Here is a 20,429-nt window from a genome sequence, read left to right as displayed (position 1 = left end):
GTTTGTTTTTTTTTCTCATGTTTTAGTTACTAATCCTAACATGTCAATCTTACTGTCAACTAGTGTGAGGCTAGTCTAGAGATCGCACGTGATAGGCCTCTCTTGATCAACAGATTTGTCCGGTAGCACGGCTGGCAACAAGTTTGACTTATTCTGTATCAATTACATCTTCAGATAACTATTCAGACCATCTCATCTAGTAATTCGTCTCATGTTTAGAAAATGAGCCGGTTACCTCTCCTCCAGGCGGTGCATGCACGGATTCGAGAATCTGTGTCGGTGGATCCGTATGTCGTGAAGGTTGGTGCATCTGCCCCGATCCAACCATGATCGTACAGCGAGGCATCTGCATCCAATCAGGACCACGACCAACTCTTCCTCCATCGGTGAGTTTTATCACCCCCTAAAAGTAATGTCATCATTAATTACGCTAAACAAATTTAGCCGACATCTGTCTTTTCACAAGTACAACAAAAGTATCTACCGAACCCTGCATATCAAGTAGATTTAGAACTTAGGAAATTGGTACGTATCTTCTCTTCAATGAGCATTTCCAGACTGTTGCTGCCCAAAGTATAGCACCAACTGCAACACAGTTCAATATCCCACAAGGAAGAAAAATTCCCCCGGGATCTAACTGCGGTGAGTGGCTCTTTTTGCCTTTAAATACTTCAGTAATCAGTTATGAATTCCCAACTTCTCTTCTTGATCGTCCAAACAGAAAGCGTGTAGCAAATGGTGGTTGGTCAACCGCACCTAAAATCTGTTACAACTACAGCTGTGTTGAACATTCAAGGATCTTAAAATTTCCATCATACTGACGTCAAAAGCAATATGGAATATTGTTTGATCTTTGCATCGAATGCATAAAAATTGATTTGAACCATTACTGCTGATAAATCACAGAGATTTTTGTTTTCAGGACCGTTTGATAGTTGTGTGGGCGGAGCGATGTGCGTAGACGGTCTTTGTGTATGTCCACCCGGCATGCAAGCGTCAGCGCAAGGCCGCTGCGAGACGTCCACATCAACCACATCATCGGCAGCGATTCTGAATCCAGGTAGCGTGCACGCTACAGAGCTCACCTATAATCATATGCATCATCTGCAATCACGTCCTCGTCCCCTTCCACCATCATCATCGCTGGCTGCAACAGCTGCTCTACCGCAAACCGTCACGCATGCATCAACACCAACGCTAACCAACGCTAATACAGCTTCAGACGCAGACGAATGTGCTGCAATTGGCTTGTATTGTCGTGGCAACACAGTGTGTCGTAACCTTAGCTGTCAATGTCCTGACGACTACGTACTACACCATGATGGATGTGTACCGCCACATGAGGCTGGCCGACGAAAAGTGCTCGGCAAAGCAAGGCATCAAGGTTTGGCTTCGGTATTTTCGTGATCATATTCGAGATCCAGGTTTCTTTTTTGAAATTCTTCTGCAGGCTAAATAGCAAGTTAGCTGAAACATTTACGGTTGCGCCCATCCACGAAGATATAGATGTGTTTCTTGTTGTGTGCTCATGCATTTTTAATTGTTTTTTGTCATTTTTTGATTAACGTGAAACCAGGGGAGCTCATAGAGTGACTTTTTCCAAAATATCTAACTGTTACCCTGTTTGAACACTGTGAAGCTTTGACCAAATAACACGCAAATAAGGCCACACCAATTCACACAAAACGGTATTGATCTTACATTTCCTTTACAGGAATACCATAATGTGATGCATAAGATGCTCTGAATGTCGTCACTGCACAATTATATATGTCTCAAAAAAGACGCACTGATCAATAGTAATCAATTCAATGTTAGACTTAAGCGGATCGACCAAGAGTGGCAAGGTTGATCAGTGTGTCAGTATTGTGACATTCCCAAGATCATACTTGCAAGCTAGTGCCTGGGAATTCTTTACTGCTTGTGAACGTTCTATTACTACCTGCTGAGCACTACTATTACTGTTAGAAATGTTATGTGAAATAATGGATGCAGTAACCAACTGCTCGTATCGTTCTGCTCGCTAGCCATTTGAAAAAAAGCCGCAAAAAACACCTTCTTTCTCAGGAACACCCATGTATGCAAGACCTGGACAGCAATGTGCAAACGGCGAGACTTGTGTAGCTGGAAGTGTTTGCAACGAAGTAAAGGTAAGCTTATAGTATTATTAATTGAATGCAATGCTGTGGATGTAAAATTCCGCACTTGATTCAGGTTTGTGCATGTCCACCCGAAAAGCCTGTTCTTCAAGGTGACAGTTGTGTGGCTCAAACGTATCGAAAAATTGCCGCTCCTGGAGAATCATGTGACGAAAATACGGAATGTACCCAAGAGAGCTCGTTAGTGCAGTCCATTGTTTCCTGGATTCCTTTTTCCAAATCAGGACTCAACATTTTAGACAAAAAATGCATGCCTGTGATGTAGTAAAATGGGCACACCCTCAGATGGTGGCATGGTCTGTCTTGGCGGAAAGCTTCTCGAGATGTACTTTTTCAGGTGTCAAGGTGGACAGTGCCGATGCAAGTATGGATACATCGCCGTTTCTGGACAATGTGTTGCTCTTCCTATGCCATCTACACCAACGATGAAAAACGTCGTTTTAGCTAAACCGTTGGACAGCTGTGATAATGGAGAACTTTGCGAAGGAGGATCAAGGTAATGTATTCGGATTGAATTCGTTCCTTTTCAAGGCAGCTCTTAATTCCTTCGAATCTGAGATTTCCTTACAGCTGTGACCAAGAAACTGGTGTTTGCATGTGCCCACCCGGCTACATTGTCTTTGGTGTGCAATGTCAACCACCACCGCTGTCAACTGCCATGACTCCTCTTCCTCAGTCAGCACCTACGTATCCTGCTTCGTTCAATACAGGTAAATTGTTGATGGCTTTGTGTGGAGTTAATAGGAGACGAATGTAAGTAGCACTAAATTCAGCCTCCCCCGAATGCGTTGATGATACGAACTGCGGAGTGAATAAAGTTTGTGTTGTGGGACGATGCAAATGCAAGCCCGGATTTGTGGATCATGACGGTGTTTGTGAGCCGCTTGAAAGTGAGATTTCAGGACGTTGTTGACATTCAAGCTCTGTGTAAAATTAACATTTTTATGATAATCCTTTTTCGAGAATTCACTAAATCGAAAACGGAGTATTCTAGTACGGTCCATCTACTTTCTATGACTACAATGTCAGCAGTAAAGTGAGAGACGTCAACGAAAAATCTAAGACAACTAATTTCTTTCCCATATTTCGCTGTAATAATTTGGAGCTTCTGCAGGAAATATTTAGCGATCAGCATTTCATTCTTTTTTATTCATCGAATAGTTCACAGCCGTTTTCCAAAACGATGTCAACTCAACGAATTACTGGCACTGGCAGAGAGCGATATAGAAATATTGTGATCGAATGAGTCGGAAAGTTGGTGTAAACGGCTGTGTACACTAATGTGGCGTGTTCTCGTCTTTAGGAATCTCTAACATAGTATTAATAGAGTGCTGGAAAATATAATGGCGTTACATCGCAAACATTTCTTCACTGTATAACACAAAACTACTTTCGATTATTTCAAAGAGTCTAATTGTTTATCTTTCTTACAAAGAAAGTGAAATGGAATGCTGGACCCATCGAATTCATAGCACTTTGAGAGATAATCCACATTGATTGGCTTTATTCGTTCACGGGCAAAGACGCACAAACAAACCTCTTCTCACCGTCTCTCACTGTGCTTTGATTTTGTTTTCGACCAACAGTACGAGTGCTTTGAACTCACCAGAAATCGTTGCTTTCTAATAATATTAACTAACGTCAATTCGCGTAAAACAACACGCTGAACCGACGATAAAGTGTGTCTGGAAATAATCATGATGTGTGGTCTGAAACGATGGATAATCGAGCTAACACTAACACATATTTCAGAGATAGAGCTTGGCGAACGTCCGGTGCCGGTCTCCTATGCGAAACACAAAGTGGAGACGTTGTCATCGGAACGTATCGTCGATCCGGCAGAATTCACGGATAGCACAACGATGCCTGTCATACCGTCACCACGCACACCATCCAGACAAGAGACACAGCGTCCACGTATCGTTGGGCCACCTATTCGGCGACCAAGGCCGAAGAGCAAGGGAAGTAGCGGCACGACGCTGGGTTCTTACAAGACGGGCAGCGGGAATGGAGCGTGCCCACCTGGAAATGAGCCGACACGTGACGACGACGGACGGCTTATCATGTGCAACGGACTTGAACCGAATTGCCCACCTCGATCCTACTGTTACATCACATCCGGCGGCTTTGCTAGCGAAGAGTATAACTGTTGCAAGTCATGGTAAACGATCCATAGCTATCAGATCAATAACAAACGTGTTATTGATTCCCAACCACCGATACGTCGGACCTTTCCTTCACCTAATTTTATGTGTCATCAGCGCGTGTTGTGTGTATTTACGACCTCCTATTTTTCTGTCTCTCTAATCTTCACCAACTATCGCTTAATGCGTGGAGAGGGACATTTGGGACAGTAGGGACGCCTCCTATCTACTGTTCTTAACTCCCACTCGTTTTCTAATCACAGAGTTTTTTGCTTCTACTGCGTGGTAATAATGTACAGTTCGTGTTTGTGAGCGCTTGGTCTTCTCACAATCGATAATCAGTAATTTTCTGGATCAAATGCTCACTACTTACTAGCAACTTCGCTTTGTATGGTATATAACTTGTATTCTCTATAGAGAAGCATGCTTCCAAAACACATGTTGTCTTTCGTATAATTTGTAATTTTTAATTTCGTGCCGATAAAAATACGAAAATTCCTTTGGCGTTTCTCATAAGTACGTGGAATACCGGAAAATGTTAGAAGTAGCTTCCTTTTGTAAGGAGTAGTAGTTTATTTTGTGCAGGTGTGACTCTTCGTAAGTTGAAATATGGTCAAACATGCAATCCTGTTAGCGATACATGCACACAAGGGTCAACATGTATTGACATGGTGTGCAAATGTGGTCCAGGATTCGCCTTGAGCCCGAATGGATGGTGCGAAAGATTTGAATTCAATCTGGTAAGCTTTTTCTTGAATTTATTTAAATCATTTATTAGATAATGTGATTTTGTGTAGTGAAACACTTCTTTCGATGAATGAAAGAGTGAAGCATCCAATTGCTTGACATGACAATTATTCTTGACGGAGTTCCAATGTTCTGTAAAAAAAAAAAATACTAAACTAGGATTATTGTATTATGAGTAATTTTGAATAATCAACCTTCAGAATGGAAGAACGACTTCATCGTTTCAAGAAAATTATTTCTTTACCACTACCACCACTACTCTGCAGCCTATCATCATCGAGGCAATTCCAGACGAGCATCCGCTCTTCGAAACCACCGCAGCTCAATCCTCATTTCGTAAGTATAACTGTTATGTAATAGTAAGGAACTTGAGAGCAGGTGTGGAGGTGCCTATGATACCACATGTGCCCAATAAACTGTGACTTGCGCCACTTTCAATTTTTCTCCGAAATAGTCCGTTCCTTTCTGACAATCTCAATAGTGGAACCGTTAAATAAAACCGTACATTTGAAAATTACCTCAAATGTGGCGTAGTCGGTAAGACTTCCGCTACCTGCACTATTGATAGGAGGTTCAAGTCCGCCCTAGTGCAAACCAAGGCCTTCATCTCTTCGGGGTCGATAAATTGGAATCGTCTGAAAGGGTAAAAACACTGACATATCGACATCGGGATTTGACACATCGGCTACCCACCGCAAGGTCATTGTAGAGGCCAGTTACACACCTTAACGACTCTGAATCGAAGTGAACGCGTTGACGCATCCTTTACATCCTTAACTCAAACTTTATCTTCTTAGGTCCGAAAGTTATCCGTCATCGCTTTCTGGGAACTAAATGTCGCGACAATGACGTGTGCATCAACGGTGGAGAATGTCGTGATGGTGTTTGCCGTTGTCCGGACAAATTGTATGAACGTGACGGTCGTTGCCTTCGTGGTAAGTGGTTAAAGTAATGATCCAGTGATATTTTGAAAATATAGTACCAATCATTGCAGCTGATCAACTTCCTCGAGCAGCTCCGAGCGAATCATGTGCAAAAGGCGAGATGTGCACTGGTGGTTCGATTTGTGACAATGACTCCAAAATTTGTATCTGTGCTGCTAATCATGTAATTGTTGATGGGATTTGCAGGAGCAAAGGTATGTGATGAAAAAAAAAACCCAGACGAATTGCTGTATATTTCGTATATGTAAACATTGTGATCGGTTAGGCTCTAGCATTATAATATAGCGGTTAGGATACGCATATTCCAGACGCCGCTCCGTTCGCCGCCCCAGGTCAGTCATGCTCTCGTGGCGAAGACTGCTCTGGTGGTTCTTTCTGTACGGATGGGATTTGCCAGTGCGACAGTTATCACTTTATAGAGGATGGATACTGCAGACATATTGGCTAGTGTTTTCTTTTTTTTTCTAAAATTTTCCAACGTAGCGTGGAACTATTTTTGAATTTCAGCCTCGAGGTCGTCTGAAATCAGATACGAGGCGGGTAATGGACTTCGCTTCAGCTCCAAAGCTTTCACGCCAAGACCACCTGCCACTATATGTAATGAGGCAACTTGTCGACTTCCTGATTGTTTCTGCTCAGTTACTGGTAAGATAAAATGAGAAGTTTGAGCACTTACAATTGTTGAAAACTTTTGTTTTTAGGACGTAAACCTCCCGGTGGCCTAGCACCCAATACCGTTCCACAATTTGTTGTGCTCACGTTTGATGACGCTGTTAATGGACGTACTCTTCCTGATTATCGGGAGTTGTTCGAGACAGTCAAGTACAGGTAAATGACAATAAAAATAGATAAAAAAAAATAATAAACAAACAAATAAATAAATAAAAAAGTAGATGAGTGCAGGTAATTTTGTTTATGGAAATGGATCCACTAATACTTCCAGATCAAGAGATGAGATATTACTATGGTGGCATTAATTGCAAAGCTGTCATAAATTGGTATTATAGCTGACGTTAGGGAGGAATGCCGAGTTAGCGAGGTCCCCATAATTAGTTAAACGATTATGGGCGGAACAAACTTCTGCAGTGCGCCCACATACCACAATTACTGTATCGTTGAAAATACTATAGTATCTATAGTAGCGCTCCTTCTCAGTTATGAATGAGGGACAAATTAGACATAATGAAAAGCATTCATGTTAGTGAAAGTCGTCTGTCAGCTACATTTTCAGAAATCCGAACGGCTGCCCTGTAAAGGGTACATTTTTCGTATCACACGAATGGACAAACTATGATGCTGTCCAGTGGCTCTTCCAACAAGGAATGGAGCTGGCGTCTAACTCAATCTCGTGAGTTTACTGAAACTCTACCCCGAAGTTCCAAAGATATTCCTTCAGAAAAAAGAATAATCTTCTTTTAGACATGTTTCCCTGGAAGGAACAAGCGCTGATAGATGGCTGAATGAAATGGATGGTCAACGTCGTATCATGGCGAAATTTGCCAATGCAAATGAGGAAGAAATTGTTGGCATGCGTGCACCACAGCTTGCGCTTGGAGGAGATGAACAATTTGAGGTCCGACAATAAGTGGTTATCCATGCTCTAATAAATGTGAATTCTACGCTACAGATGATGGCTCGGGCAGGATTCCTCTATGACAACTCGATGTCTGCAAATCCTGGAGTTAATGGCGATCCATTCTGGCCTCAAACCTTGGATCACTTGGTTCCATGGGACTGTTACGATGCCAATTGTCCAAAGAGGTGAGGCATATCTCTGATTTTTTCTGGATAGATGGTTTCACGTTGAAATTGTTTGCAGCTCTTTCCCGGGTGTTTGGTCTGTTCCGCTTAATCAGTTCTATGGGACCTATCTGCCGCAGATTGACAGTTTCCGAAGATCGAGTATGATAAGAGCGGCTGTTGATCTGAACACTACTGTAGATCAATTGGTGAGTGATCGCTAATCAATGTGGTAAAGATTGAAAAGTCCAATTGAAAGCATTTTTATTGGAATTGGCACGGAGAAGTGCGTTGATGCACGTGAACATCTACAGACATACACATGCACATCGACATTCACACATAACTGAGACACGATGCCACTTATTAGTTCATTTCTGCTTCTAACTTCATATTTCTTTACCTCAGCGCTGACCATTCGGATGAAAAATCATTGTGAAGACAGCAACTACTCGAATAATAATGTTGCAGACGAACATGCTGTTCTCCAATTTCGATCGAAGCTACACAGCAAGTCGTGCTCCATTTGTGCTCGCTTTGAATGCCGACCTTCTTCAACTGAACGGAAGAAACACTGGAATGCAGGCATTGCAACGGTTCGCATTAGCACCACACTTTTTTTTTTCCGAAATCAAAATTTGATTTTTCTTATTAACTTACATTACAGATTTCTGGAGGAGATCCTCTACAGGAAAGATGTCTACGTTGTAACATTGAAACAACTCATTCATTGGATGAAAAATCCTGTACCACTTAGTCAAATTGCCCAGGTGACGAGTTGAATTTGTTAAAAATGACATTGTAACGTCACGGATGTGCAGTATAGGGTGGCTGCCTCCTGAACATTAATACAGCTGCTGGGGTGACGACATCTAAGTAGTGTTCATTTCAGTCCGATGCGGTGAAATGCTCTCAAGAACCAATGAGTCAATATCCAGCCATATCTAGGAGGTTCTGTTCAAAGCCGAACAAATGCATGTACCGAACACCGGGCCTAAGCAGTCAAGAGCATCAGTTCCTCACTTGCTCACCTTGTCCAGATCAGTATCCATGGCTCGACAATCCAATTGGTAACATGACTCCTTGAGATGAAGTGAATTTGTCACTCTTCGTGATAGTTCTCAACCCGCACTTTTCAAGCTGTCTGTATTTATAGTTGTCTAGTTTTTTTTAACACTATCACATTTAATGTGATGTGATGCTCAAGCCGGTGGTCATTCTTCTTCTTGTCTTTCTTTCCCTAAATGTTTTTTATTGTGTTTGTAATTTATTCTGTTTACATTGGAGGGTATTAAATCTATGGTGAATTTGTTGATGAACATCTACAAATATGCACAAGATTAATTATATAAGTTGAAGAAAGAAGTTGATGAAGTTGAAATTAATCGGAGAAACAAAAATGATACTGAGTTTTAGTGTATACTAACATTTTCCGTATGTGTGGACTTAAAAAAGCAATCACCGTACGTTTCTCTAAGCCTCTTCGTAAAGCATTCTCGTCGACAGTTGCTCTGCTCAAAGGTATCTCCCCACGAATCTGAGGTGGTACGGATTTCAGATGGAGTATTCGTATGGATCATAGATTATGGAGAGGGGTGTGATTCCGTCCATTTCTTCCTAATCGCCGTAAAAAACGGCCCGGAAGATATGGCGCCTGCCCAAGACTGGCGCGCTCCAATCGAACTTCTTGTAGAAAATAGCGCGCCGGAACGCCTGAAGCCGTAAGTGATGCCTTCAACTACCTGAGGAAAAGGAGCGTACACTTGTAAAGTATACAAGATAGTTTAAAGTTTGGCAAATTAACTGTACGATCAATGGAAGTTCACAAAGATTCTCAACCATAAAATATGCTGTACATTGTGAGATCTATTTGAGGAAAGGAAAAAAAAATGAAATGTAGTTCAAATGTTCTCTTTTCTTGAAACCTCAGCATATTCCGTCTATATTTTGTAATAGTGTGCCTGCGAGGTTTTTCTAGATGGAACTCTCCATTTGCCTGATGTTTCATCTTTTTCGCCGTCTTCAGGGGCCCAAATAGGAGATGATTGGAGAAGGCATAGACATGAGGCCAACAACGGAAACGATTATGATATGAAATGCTTTGTACTGGCTCACGAAACAGAAATATCGGCAAGGAAGACGTTGGAGGCGTTTTGGATTCTTAAAAGAAACCTATCGATGAATAATAGGAATGAATGCTTGTCGATAACGAATGAGTTCTTGCCACTTGTACCAGTTTGTGACGTATAACAGCCTGAAATTCTGTGTGTAGATGAAATCATCTATATCATCGCTGGTGATCTACAGGCATCAATACTCATTCGCTGGTACACTGAATGACAAGTGCGTGCAACCAGCCGCACCACATCCGATAGAACAACACGTTGGAGACTATTTTGAATGTACATGGGTTCTGTTTTCACTACCTTGAACGATTATCGATACACTGACCCAGGGTAGTGTGGCATTTGACGGGATAAATGTAGTATTGTTCCAATCATCCCCTATTTAGGCCCCTGAAGACAGCGAAAAAACCGAAACGTCAGGCAAACGGAGAGTTCCATCTAGAAAAACCTCGCAGGCACACTATTACAAAATATGAAATGTGATATTGATGTTGTTTATGATACGCTCTTCGAGGGTATGAGATAGGAAAATATTCTTGTGAGGAACCAATACTGTAATAAAATGGTAAGTTCATTTTAGAGAAATGTGTGTGGAAATAGGTAAAAATTGCCGTCATGTGAAAATTGTGATAGCGTTAAAAGCAGTTAGTTATGGACAATGTGAACACCACTCCATTTCTTAGGAATCGCTTGCCTCCAAATGCTTCTTTGAGGGGTTCAAGCATGTGAAAATCACATGGCGATATGTCTGGGCTGTAAGGTAGATGATCAAGCGTTTTTCAGTGCAGTTTCTGTTGGATTACACCTGTTATAATCCAGTAGAAACTGGTGGAAGCGCACAGAATTTCACCGGGTTTCCTTCACCTTTCCTTCCCCATTCCATGCTTGCACGCTTTGACCCCAGACGTACTGCCATACAAGAAGAACTACCCCCCTCAAGAAATCAAGGATATGGAGATGAATTTGAAGAATCAAAACATGTGCATACCGTCGTTCCCATCGACCTCTCAGCTTCATGAAATAGTACCTTCCGTTTGCCCACAAGAAGCCAATTACACAGGAGAAGTCTTTAAATTCTCGATATCTACGGCACCCGAGTACAACAATGTGCCTCTAATATTGAAGTACTTAACATGGATATTCCTTCCAAATATTAATGAGGATGGCAGCATTTGCCTTTTGATACCTCCAGAAAGTTCTCGTGATGCATTTGGATGGCGACCGACCCAGAACTTACTCTTGCTTGAGGCAATTTACTGCTTCTCCTAACTTTTCGACGCTTTAGGTGATTTCGATGACACTCTAAACATGCAATCTGTGCAGCTTTGGTCAACAAATCGTGAATAGTTCACGCATCGTGCACGTGAATATACGGCTAACTACTACGAAAGTCGGTGAACTGGACTGGAACGCTTCTCGCTGCTTTCGTCCTAAGAAATATTCGCAAAATTGTCAAATGTTGTAAAAAGTGCCCTAACTTGTCTTCTTTTCATTCACTTTTCGTACATTAATTTCATTTATATAATAGATACAGATATTAGATATATAGAGATATTAAATATTAGATATCAGATATATATATATATATATATATATTAGATAGATATAGTAAAATGGGAACACCTCGAAATCAGAAGTGATATACCAGATTAGGTGATTGAGCTGTAGCTTACGTATCCAAGGTGGCTGATAAGTACGTGAGCGCACAGAGGCGTCGTTTTCTCTAAAATATGTACAGACTAACTGGTGACATTTTTTAAACAAAATAAAAGTATAACTGGTAACACTATTCGAACAAATTGCATAAAAAGCTCAGAATTCGTTTTTATACAATTTTCCATACTAGAATTAAGGGTGCGTAAGTAACCCGACGGTACAAATCGGACATTTTCCTGCTCTTTAACATTTCTTCCTGGTAGCTACAGAAGTCGGATGTGCATAGATCCGGACTATTGAGAGCTGTTCATCCTTTGTAAAATATCCAGATGCAAGTACGTCAAGGAAGGTGAATGTCGTTTTTCTTTTGTGCCACTTCCAGACTTCAATTCTGGAAAATTCCATCAGCATTATTTTCCATCCGTGGGGTTACACTTTCAGCCAATCTTTCATCTTAGCAACCAAACTTCAAACAACATGCCCGTAGTTTTCAGCAGTCTTGTATACTTGTGAAATCCTCCGAAAACAGAGTTATAAATCCACATCTAATTATGGGACCTCATTTTAGCACTCGATAGGGATCGGTACGAAAAAAATTAGCGGCGACGATGTAGCATGTGCGATAATTGCACAAGAAACTCAAATTACAATGAGAAAAAAAATTGGAAAGTGAAAAAATAATAAATCTCTGGATTTTTACGAATGAAAAACAGTGCAAACAGCTAGAACAGACGCTTAGCAATCAATATTTTTTGATGAATAAATCCTCCACCATAAATAGTTTTTTTTTCTTCTGAAAACAATTCCGAGTTGATCTATGACGTTATCCTTAACAAAACTATCCACGATAAAGCCTCATATTAATTATACTATTCATATTATTATTAATTAGTAACAGTAACGTTCTACGAACCAGATCAAAAATTCTACTAATTCTCGTGATCTGCACGTTTTGCACGAGCCAGCTGCGTGTCAGGCAGTCATTCCTATCGATCCAACACGAAACGGTCGTCTACCAGTCGATTGTCACGAATTTTCCTCTCCTCTACATCTATTCCTTAGCTATTGATTGTTTTCTGCTCATAAAAAAAGGAAGAAAAGTTTTCTGTTTTTTTTTTTCGCTAATCATCCCCACTTCTTATGTCATGACTGAACTCCGTACAATAATTATTAGATTTTTCAGAGTTCCTTATAAGGATTTCAAATTTTCAAACAATTCAATGTTAATAAAATTTTAAGGTTAGTACTCAGACCATACTACGAGAAAAAAAGTCTGTCACAATCCTGGGCTTCTTCAATATGGAGGGCAACAATGCATGTGAGTATGAATTTTCTAGTGATTTTTTTTTCCGTAGGAATTTATCTGTCTGAGATATTTGTAAAGTACTCTCCACGCATAAAATCCGAAATCTTTAATCTAACTGAAAAGAGTGTTTCTTTGTAAACGGAGCTATTGTAATAATACTGCTTTATAAGAAGAAATTGCACGTCCTTTTTCGTAGAAAAGAAGAAGAGATCTCAATTTTTCTACTAAAAAAAATAAAATTGTTTTATTCTTTACTGTTTTACTCTTTAGATGAAAATTGAATAAAGCAATTATAAAAATTCATGTGATCTTGCTAGGAGAAGAAAAAAATAAGCTTTAGTCCACGTTTTTGTAGTTTCTGAGTAACGACGATCCTTAGCATTTATTGATTTTTGGATAGAATTCTTCATAAAAGCCGTTAGGTAACTAAATTCAGAGCTACTTTGCTGAAAAACGGCAACCATGGAAATTCTGTGTGTAGAATATCCCTGAAATCATTCCTAGAACAATACGAACGAATAGAAAACGTATTTATGCGCACATTTTTATTTTGAAGAACATATTATTGAGTGTTTAGTGCTTCAAAGAAATGATTTGCTAATTTTTCGCATCTCCACTGATTTAAATTGAAGTGGATTGAAATATTCTCAGAACTTTGGATTTCACAGCAAAATCTCTGGAGTAGTTCTGTGAGATCACATCTAATCGTTTCCATCAGTTAGAGATAGCAGAAAGTGAGAGTAAGAGCGGGAGAAAAAGTGAAAGTGATAGATAGACAGAGAGGAAGAGAAAGAAAGAGAAAAAGAAATATGGCAACAATCGAATCCCTACTTAATTCATCTGTTATGCAGCGTTACAGCGAATGTCAGTTTTTCGTTTTAATGAAACGTTGCCGATTGTTGGGAATTTCTCACATGTATTTGGGTCATATTTCTTCTGCAACAGACTATTTTGAACCATTCCTGAAAAAAACGAGAAAGGACAAGATGCAATAAAGCTCGTTCACGTATATTTCCCAGAATTAAATCCTAAATAAACATCCAACTTACTGACTCAGTTTCAGTGCATTTTTAAGTGTAACCGAATTTCTACCTTAGAATTAATCCCAAATTTTGATCTCGAAGATATCTAATCAATCGTATGAATCGTACTGGCAGAAAAAAAACTAAACAAGATAGGATTTGGAATCATTTTGCATCCACAGTATTCGTAATATTTTTTTAAGTATTAGATTAATATTCTTGTTCTTACTAGTAACGATCAAAATCAACCCAATTCTGAAATTCAGAAATTTGAATGCCAGATAGGATTTCACAAGGTGTCGGAAGTCGTTAAACCTCGGGGATTTTTTTTTTGAAGGGAAAAAATAACTTGGACCAAATATCTTCATCTGGAATTTTTAAGAAGTCAAGGAATGTTCGAGAACTACTTCTCACCTGATGATTAGAATCAAGTATTTGAAGAGATCTCTCTTTACTGTGAATTTACCAACACCACAGTGAATTTTTCTATGAGACAGTTAAGAATGTGCGCTTCATTTCCAAAAAAAAGGAAAAGAGGTAATCGATAATTCGTGCACGCCATCAGTCCGTGGCACAGCTGTGAAGCACGAAAGGTCAGCACAAGTATTGATCGGGTTCCACGAACTTTTTAGCTGGGTACGATTGCTTGCGATCCACAATTTCTTCTCATCGGTTGATAGCGACGAATCCAGAAAAGTAATAAACTGTTGCCATCGCAATGTTATGGTTTTGCAAAGGAATGTACTAGTTGGTACCAACTAATCGTTTTCTTTTTTCAGGAAATGTCGTCAATCTGAGAGAAAAAATAGTATTCTATTAATGCAACTTTTTTAAGATACCACTACATCAACGCGTTTATTTGCTGCAAAATCAAAACCAACAAATACAATAAAAGAACAGAACTGAGAAACCAAACAAGTACCGTAGGAAAGTTCCCCCGCAAATTTTGGATAACTAAAAATATTCAGTTAGAAAAAAGAAGTAATGAGAGCATTGGTAACAGTGAGGCATTAAAGCGTAATTGAATAAGGAGTAACCAACTGGATATTGTATCAGCGAGAAATCCAGAACAGTCCAGGACATAAGGCATATTTCACTAGATTTGCACACGCAACGCTTCCCATCTACTCGTCTAAAGTTACGAAATATAGCCGTATCCTGTCATATGAGGAGGAAAACAATGATGTAATAACGCGGGAATAACAAGTTCCTATGTGAACGCCTGATACATAGTAATATATGGCATCAAGAAAGGAAAATATCCTGAAGATCGCTTGTTTTAGTTTTATACCTAATGAACACCTCAACGTCATCTGTCTTCGTGCCGAATCTTTGACCTTGCTGCCGACCTCTATCGTATCACTCGCACGTGCACGATCGCGTGTTTGAATTAAATTGACGCGCTGCGACCGCAACGCGAAACGATGAGTGTGCACGTCACACGACAACATAAACGTGCCGGGTATAGTGTTTTCGCCCGTCCAGCACGATCGAACGACTGGATGGGCCGACACAGCCTGCCTCGTTCACACGACAACCGTCACCGCCACCACCACTACCACCATATTAATCGCTGCAACATTATCAGTCGTAAGGATTTCGTGCAACTTCCGTGTCGTTGTTCTTAGTCACATTCATGTTAAAATTCGTGCACTTAAGATTGATTTATACTTTGTTTCCAAACGTTCACAACTCTTGAACTAGTTGTCCGAAAGCGTTTAAATTAATATCAGTTCATGTATTGTGAAGCATCTGACCACTAGTTCAACAAAGCAATCAGTCATTCTCAAAACTAGTTAGAAATCAGCTGATTTTGGGAAGAAGGCTGAAACAGCTGTTTTCTATCGTGTAGCGTTCTTATCTTGTGATTACCCACATGTTTCTATCATTTATACCAAATCCTTCTTTGGATGAGCGTGCCATTTTTGACGATATCGTTAGCATTTTTGTCAATTAGTAACGTTTATTAAAAAAAATATGTCCTCCACCTTATTTAATCTTGACTGATGGCACGTCTTTACCTCTTTTTTTAAATATTTTGACCAAATTTTGATAAAATCTTCACTAGCTCAAACCTTTAGGGTTGACTTATTCGATCTTTTCAATGCCGATGAAAGCAACCCTTCTCAGCTAAGAAAGAGAGTTACGGAGGATCCAATTTTCTCTAAATTTCTCACTCCGAGAGAGATTTCGCTTTTTTCTCTCTCTGGGTTTGTGCACGAAATTAGAAAAAAAAAATTCAATGGTATAATAAAAACATAAAATATAATGATATTTAAAGTTTGATTATATACAGGATATGTAACAGTATAATCATTTATGTTAATCTAATAAAGATACAATAACAATTTTTTTAAAATTTTCTGAATATTATTACATGTATAATGAATAGAAAATTGAGGAAATTTCAACGGTTTCATTTATTACATTCTACTACCAAAATGTCCATTTTTGTAACCCCCTGATGATCTCAGAACTTGCAAGCTTCAGGAGAAAAACGCCTTGAAAAAATTAGGGTTATGCGTGTATGTTTGATTGGTGAGGATTCAGTGTAAGAAGTCAAAATCTGTACTTGTAGCCTTTTGATCTATACCTTGTGCGAGTTCGGGGAAGATTTCTAAGCTTTCGTAAATGTTAGTAATTTCAGGGTAGTCGATTATGCTCCTTATACCATCTAATCTTTTTCAACGGGTGTTCTATATAAGATCGTGAAAAAAAACTTTGAGATTTCACTGGAAAAATGTTACGAAACACGTTATACGGATATTATGTTATTACGGATATTTACTTTTGCGAAAGATTATTATGGAGTATTGCGTTCTCAGCAACTGTGTCAAAGCACTAGTCGTGATCCTATGACGAAATTAGGATCCCTGAGACAACCTAAGGTTCAGAAGAGATGAGAAGGGAAGAGTGGGATAAGGACTGCATCCTCTGCCTCATGGGATCATAACCCTCAGAGCACCGGAACGGTTGTGTTCGAAAAGCGGAACTTAGTGAGGTTGCCATGGTCTGCCAAGTTGTTAGACGCCAACAAATCAACTGCACCAAATCCAGAATGATCATGGAAGATTGTTAATAGGAGATCGTATTCGAAAAGAAAGTTGAGAAGGAGCAGAGCAAAAAGTTTTTTTTTTGTTCGTACGGGTTTTATTTTCTCGTTCTCTTTCGTGGAACCTCAGTAGAACAAAATAATAGAGGAGGCCATTAGACGAAATGGGCGCTGTATAGACTTGAATACGGGCTCTAAACTGCATAATCGGAAACTTTAGTCATTCATTTGTTCCACATGCACAGGTATCCTAGACTTACGAGTTATCTATCTCTCTGGCTTGAATCCTATGGAAACGACCGCTGACCCTTACGTTGATTTCCCGTCTTAACGAGTACCCTTGAGCGCCTCACAGCATTCTAGGGTCAAGAGTGATTACCAGGTCTAAATTAATTAAATATGCGTAGATATACTAAAGTTCTGAAATGGGGAACATGTTGAATAGAGCGGTAATCAGTTTTTTTTCAGTGTAATAACATAAACAGGTGATCACTTTCCTACTTAACACGATTTGAAGACGTGCTGGTAATGGCCAAAGATGGTAGATCCCTGAATATCCAATCAGACAACAAATGAAATTATTTGTATGATCTCAAAGAAATTTTTATTTTAGTTAGATTTTCAGTAGCTCTAAAACAGGTTCTTTCTTAAATTGTGAGGTTTCTTTCCCTTGATCCTTAACTCAGGATTTTAGCAACAACGTTCAGTAACGATGTGAAAATTAAGCGTCGATAAGTTGGGCTGCACCTAAACGTACGGTAATTCCACAATGCAAAAATATAGTAGAAAAGCTGTCCTATTTGATTGGTTGATTAGTGCCGTTTTATTTTTTCAGATTGTCTGAGAATTACATAATTTCATGTCTGAAAGGACTTATTTCCTTCGCATATTTAAGGATGAGAACCCTTAGTAATTTGTCAGAAGAGCAATTTAGATGAATTCCTTTGCTATCTACTACTAACCCTACTTTTTCTTGTAGAAAACTTTTCAAAACTTTGTAAGAGAAAGGTAAAAAAAAAACTATTCGTTAGTCCTTTTTCTTTGTAAGAAGTCAAAGAAAAGTGATTCTTTGGGTGTGAAATCTACTATAGCCTGTCATTGCTATGTACCCCAGTGAACACCTTTCTCACTTTTCAATTCATCTTGTTTTGTGTGTTATACGGCTTACCCATGATATCTTTCTCTCTATCTATTCTTCTCGTTCATCCTTTTATTCTGTTGTATCCATTTCTTTCATTTTTCTCTTCTTGCCCTTTTAACAAAGCTGAATTTAGTACCAATAAGCTGCTCATTTCTACGTATCTTATGTAGTAAGGGAAGAAATCACCTCGCTGCCTGCCTCCATCTCTTCGAAAGAAAATTTGAATGATTTTGGAATTCGTGCTACGCATCATAAGAAGGCTATACATCAATAATTGTAGCCTTTCATTATTATAGTTCAAAACTTTAAACTTTATCCAAAAGTTTAGCTCAGAATTTTTAACAGAACGAGGGTGGAAACTCGGCGAGTTCATAGAGCGTCGGGATGTTCAAGGAATAGACCGAAAGAACAAACTTTTTAGCTTTTTCTCTTCCCTACTTTCGTTTCTAGGCAGCCCTCTTTTATTCCTAGAAATAATGGCGTAATCCTTTTCTTTAAAGAACTGCCAGCGATGTTTCCATGATGTTTTTACTGCGTAAAAGCTATTGATGCTCCATCTTTAATAATAATTAACAGAAAGAATTCATGCAAGGGTAGATCCGTGCACCAATTGTAGGAGTGTACAGGGCTTTTAAAATTTTATTTTCTTCCAAAAGAGGTGTGCATGAAGAGGCGCTGCCATGGCGCAATCCCATATTTTGCTTTTTTTCTTCTCACAGTTCCACACTCCTTTTCAAATCATCTGTCGAATGTTTCAAAACATTACGGCAAACGTTGGAAATGAACGTTGTTGCCGCAAGAACGAATTCAGATTTCATTACATTATAGCCCCAAAATGTTAGCCAGACTGATGATAATAAAGAGAGGGTAGAAAATTGCATCTGTAGTTACGGGAGGCGGACGATGCGACTTTTTTCCAAAACTGAATGACCAGTGGTCAAGAATACCTATGACCGTGCAACACTTTTTTTAGTGAGCCGCCGATGTGAACACAATACAGGAACTTCCAGTACCATCTCTCGTAGCTGTCCCCTTTTTTTGTGATTTTCTCATAACCAGAACTGTCTCCTTCATCAGTAATTTTTGTTGTTATTTATCTGTAACTGCGAATTTATCCTTTTTTCAGTGATAGCGCTTCCAGTTGCACCTATACCTTCTAATAATATGTTTACTGACGTGAAGGAAGAAGATGACGATTTCTCTGTCATGACACTTAGCGCTGTAAAGGGCGATAGAGGACGTGGATCGTACGAAGGTGCACGGATATTTCGAGGAGTATTTATGCCCGTAAACGGACCGTTCAGTAAGTGGATTCAATGTGCGAGAAATTTCAACAGTTAATCACAGTTTTACACTGAGATCCTCCACGTATACGTTTTAAATTTTCCCTATTTTGAGGTACGGATGGAAAGACGGCTTTACATTACGATGATCCCTTCACCGGACGCTCGTTTCGATTCATTTTGCACCGTAAAAATGCCCGAAAGGCAGATATTTATGCCTGTGCGAAATGTAAATCAAGACGAAAGTATGTTCGTATTATGGTGAGCGTTTGGTTAGCCTTGATTTTTAGTGGCCGTCTAGTGTAAGGATTTTTATCCAGGTGCATAACGACACATTCCTTAGTGACCCAGGATCATTGGATCATATCTGCTATATGAACGCTATAGAGTAAGTTTGATGTTTGTATATTGTCTCGAATGTCGTGCTCCAACGAATTTGCACCTCTTTTATGAGTAAAAGTTTGGAGACGATATGAAAACTAAACATTCTTCTGTTTTTCAAGGATTGTTTACAGGTTGCAGGATGAACGCGTTAAGGTCGAACGAAGAAAGCACTGGAATTTGAAAAGGCTTGCGTCAGAAGTCACCCAGTTCGGTAAATTTTTTCTCACATCTACTCGATAAAATAAGTACTTTTTTCTTTAGACTTGATTTAATTATTCGGGAAATATCTACGATTGGTGAATTGGTTAAGGTTCTTGATTGTGACCTTTTTTTACGGAATATACCTAGGATTTAACGCAGGGCAATGATGTTAGCAGCTAGATTCTTCTTCTAAAAAGAAAAAATAATGAAAGGTAGCTGAGTAAAATATAGCGAGATCTTGATAGAAGAGGAAACAAAGTATTTTTTAGCAGATTTTCTTTTCAAAATTTCATTTACCAGAAGTTTGCATACACCAATGATTTTGAACCATTGGAAAGGTTTGGCGAAGAGATTAAATTATTTCGTAAACTTCAGAAACTCCACATTATTGAAACATCTTGACACTTTCTTTGATTGTATCGTTATTGTTTTGTTTTTGTAACCATTTCACTCATGTGGTTGAAGCATTTTGTAGTTTTTTTAGCGTACGGAGTCAATGAAATACTTGTTCCCTACTACAGGGT

General features: G+C 39.3%; 1 protein-coding gene across 6 annotated transcripts in view; it reads left to right on the top strand.

The window, feature by feature from the left end:
- The window catches only part of RB195_021339 (uncharacterized protein), a gene marked incomplete at both ends in the record, with an annotated part of 43,146 nt that overhangs the window by 12,112 nt on the left and 10,605 nt on the right, over positions 1 to 20,429 (top strand). The window contains 24 exons of one of the 6 annotated variants that reach the window (XM_064208029.1): positions 220 to 386; positions 445 to 501; positions 558 to 642; positions 923 to 1,060; positions 2,068 to 2,150; positions 2,215 to 2,339; positions 2,497 to 2,655; positions 2,730 to 2,869; positions 2,933 to 3,049; positions 3,912 to 4,320; positions 4,938 to 5,043; positions 5,251 to 5,386; positions 5,848 to 5,985; positions 6,045 to 6,188; positions 6,303 to 6,437; positions 6,502 to 6,639; positions 6,696 to 6,822; positions 7,226 to 7,342; positions 7,414 to 7,567; positions 7,622 to 7,755; positions 7,814 to 7,943; positions 8,206 to 8,330; positions 8,402 to 8,504; positions 8,627 to 8,821. In XM_064208029.1, coding sequence (XP_064063910.1) covers positions 220 to 386; positions 445 to 501; positions 558 to 642; positions 923 to 1,060; positions 2,068 to 2,150; positions 2,215 to 2,339; positions 2,497 to 2,655; positions 2,730 to 2,869; positions 2,933 to 3,049; positions 3,912 to 4,320; positions 4,938 to 5,043; positions 5,251 to 5,386; positions 5,848 to 5,985; positions 6,045 to 6,188; positions 6,303 to 6,437; positions 6,502 to 6,639; positions 6,696 to 6,822; positions 7,226 to 7,342; positions 7,414 to 7,567; positions 7,622 to 7,755; positions 7,814 to 7,943; positions 8,206 to 8,330; positions 8,402 to 8,504; positions 8,627 to 8,821 — 3,362 coding nt within the window. Of the gene's footprint in view, positions 1 to 219; positions 387 to 444; positions 502 to 557; positions 643 to 922; positions 1,385 to 2,067; positions 2,151 to 2,214; positions 2,340 to 2,496; positions 2,656 to 2,729; positions 2,870 to 2,932; positions 3,050 to 3,911; positions 4,325 to 4,937; positions 5,044 to 5,250; positions 5,387 to 5,847; positions 5,986 to 6,044; positions 6,189 to 6,302; positions 6,438 to 6,501; positions 6,640 to 6,695; positions 6,823 to 7,225; positions 7,343 to 7,413; positions 7,568 to 7,621; positions 7,756 to 7,813; positions 7,944 to 8,205; positions 8,331 to 8,401; positions 8,505 to 8,626; positions 8,822 to 9,150; positions 9,256 to 9,760; positions 9,970 to 12,755; positions 12,835 to 19,163; positions 19,341 to 19,435; positions 19,582 to 19,640; positions 19,709 to 19,835; positions 19,916 to 20,429 lie in introns of those variants that run through there. The other 5 variants (XM_064208030.1, XM_064208031.1, XM_064208027.1 and 2 more) reach the window with 5 other exon arrangements.

This window comes from Necator americanus, chromosome X (assembly GCF_031761385.1).
Source record: "Necator americanus strain Aroian chromosome X, whole genome shotgun sequence".
NCBI lineage: Eukaryota > Metazoa > Nematoda > Chromadorea > Rhabditida > Ancylostomatidae > Necator > Necator americanus.
Note: the sequence above shows the minus strand (reverse complement) of the source record. Positions and strands in the feature narration are given on the sequence as shown.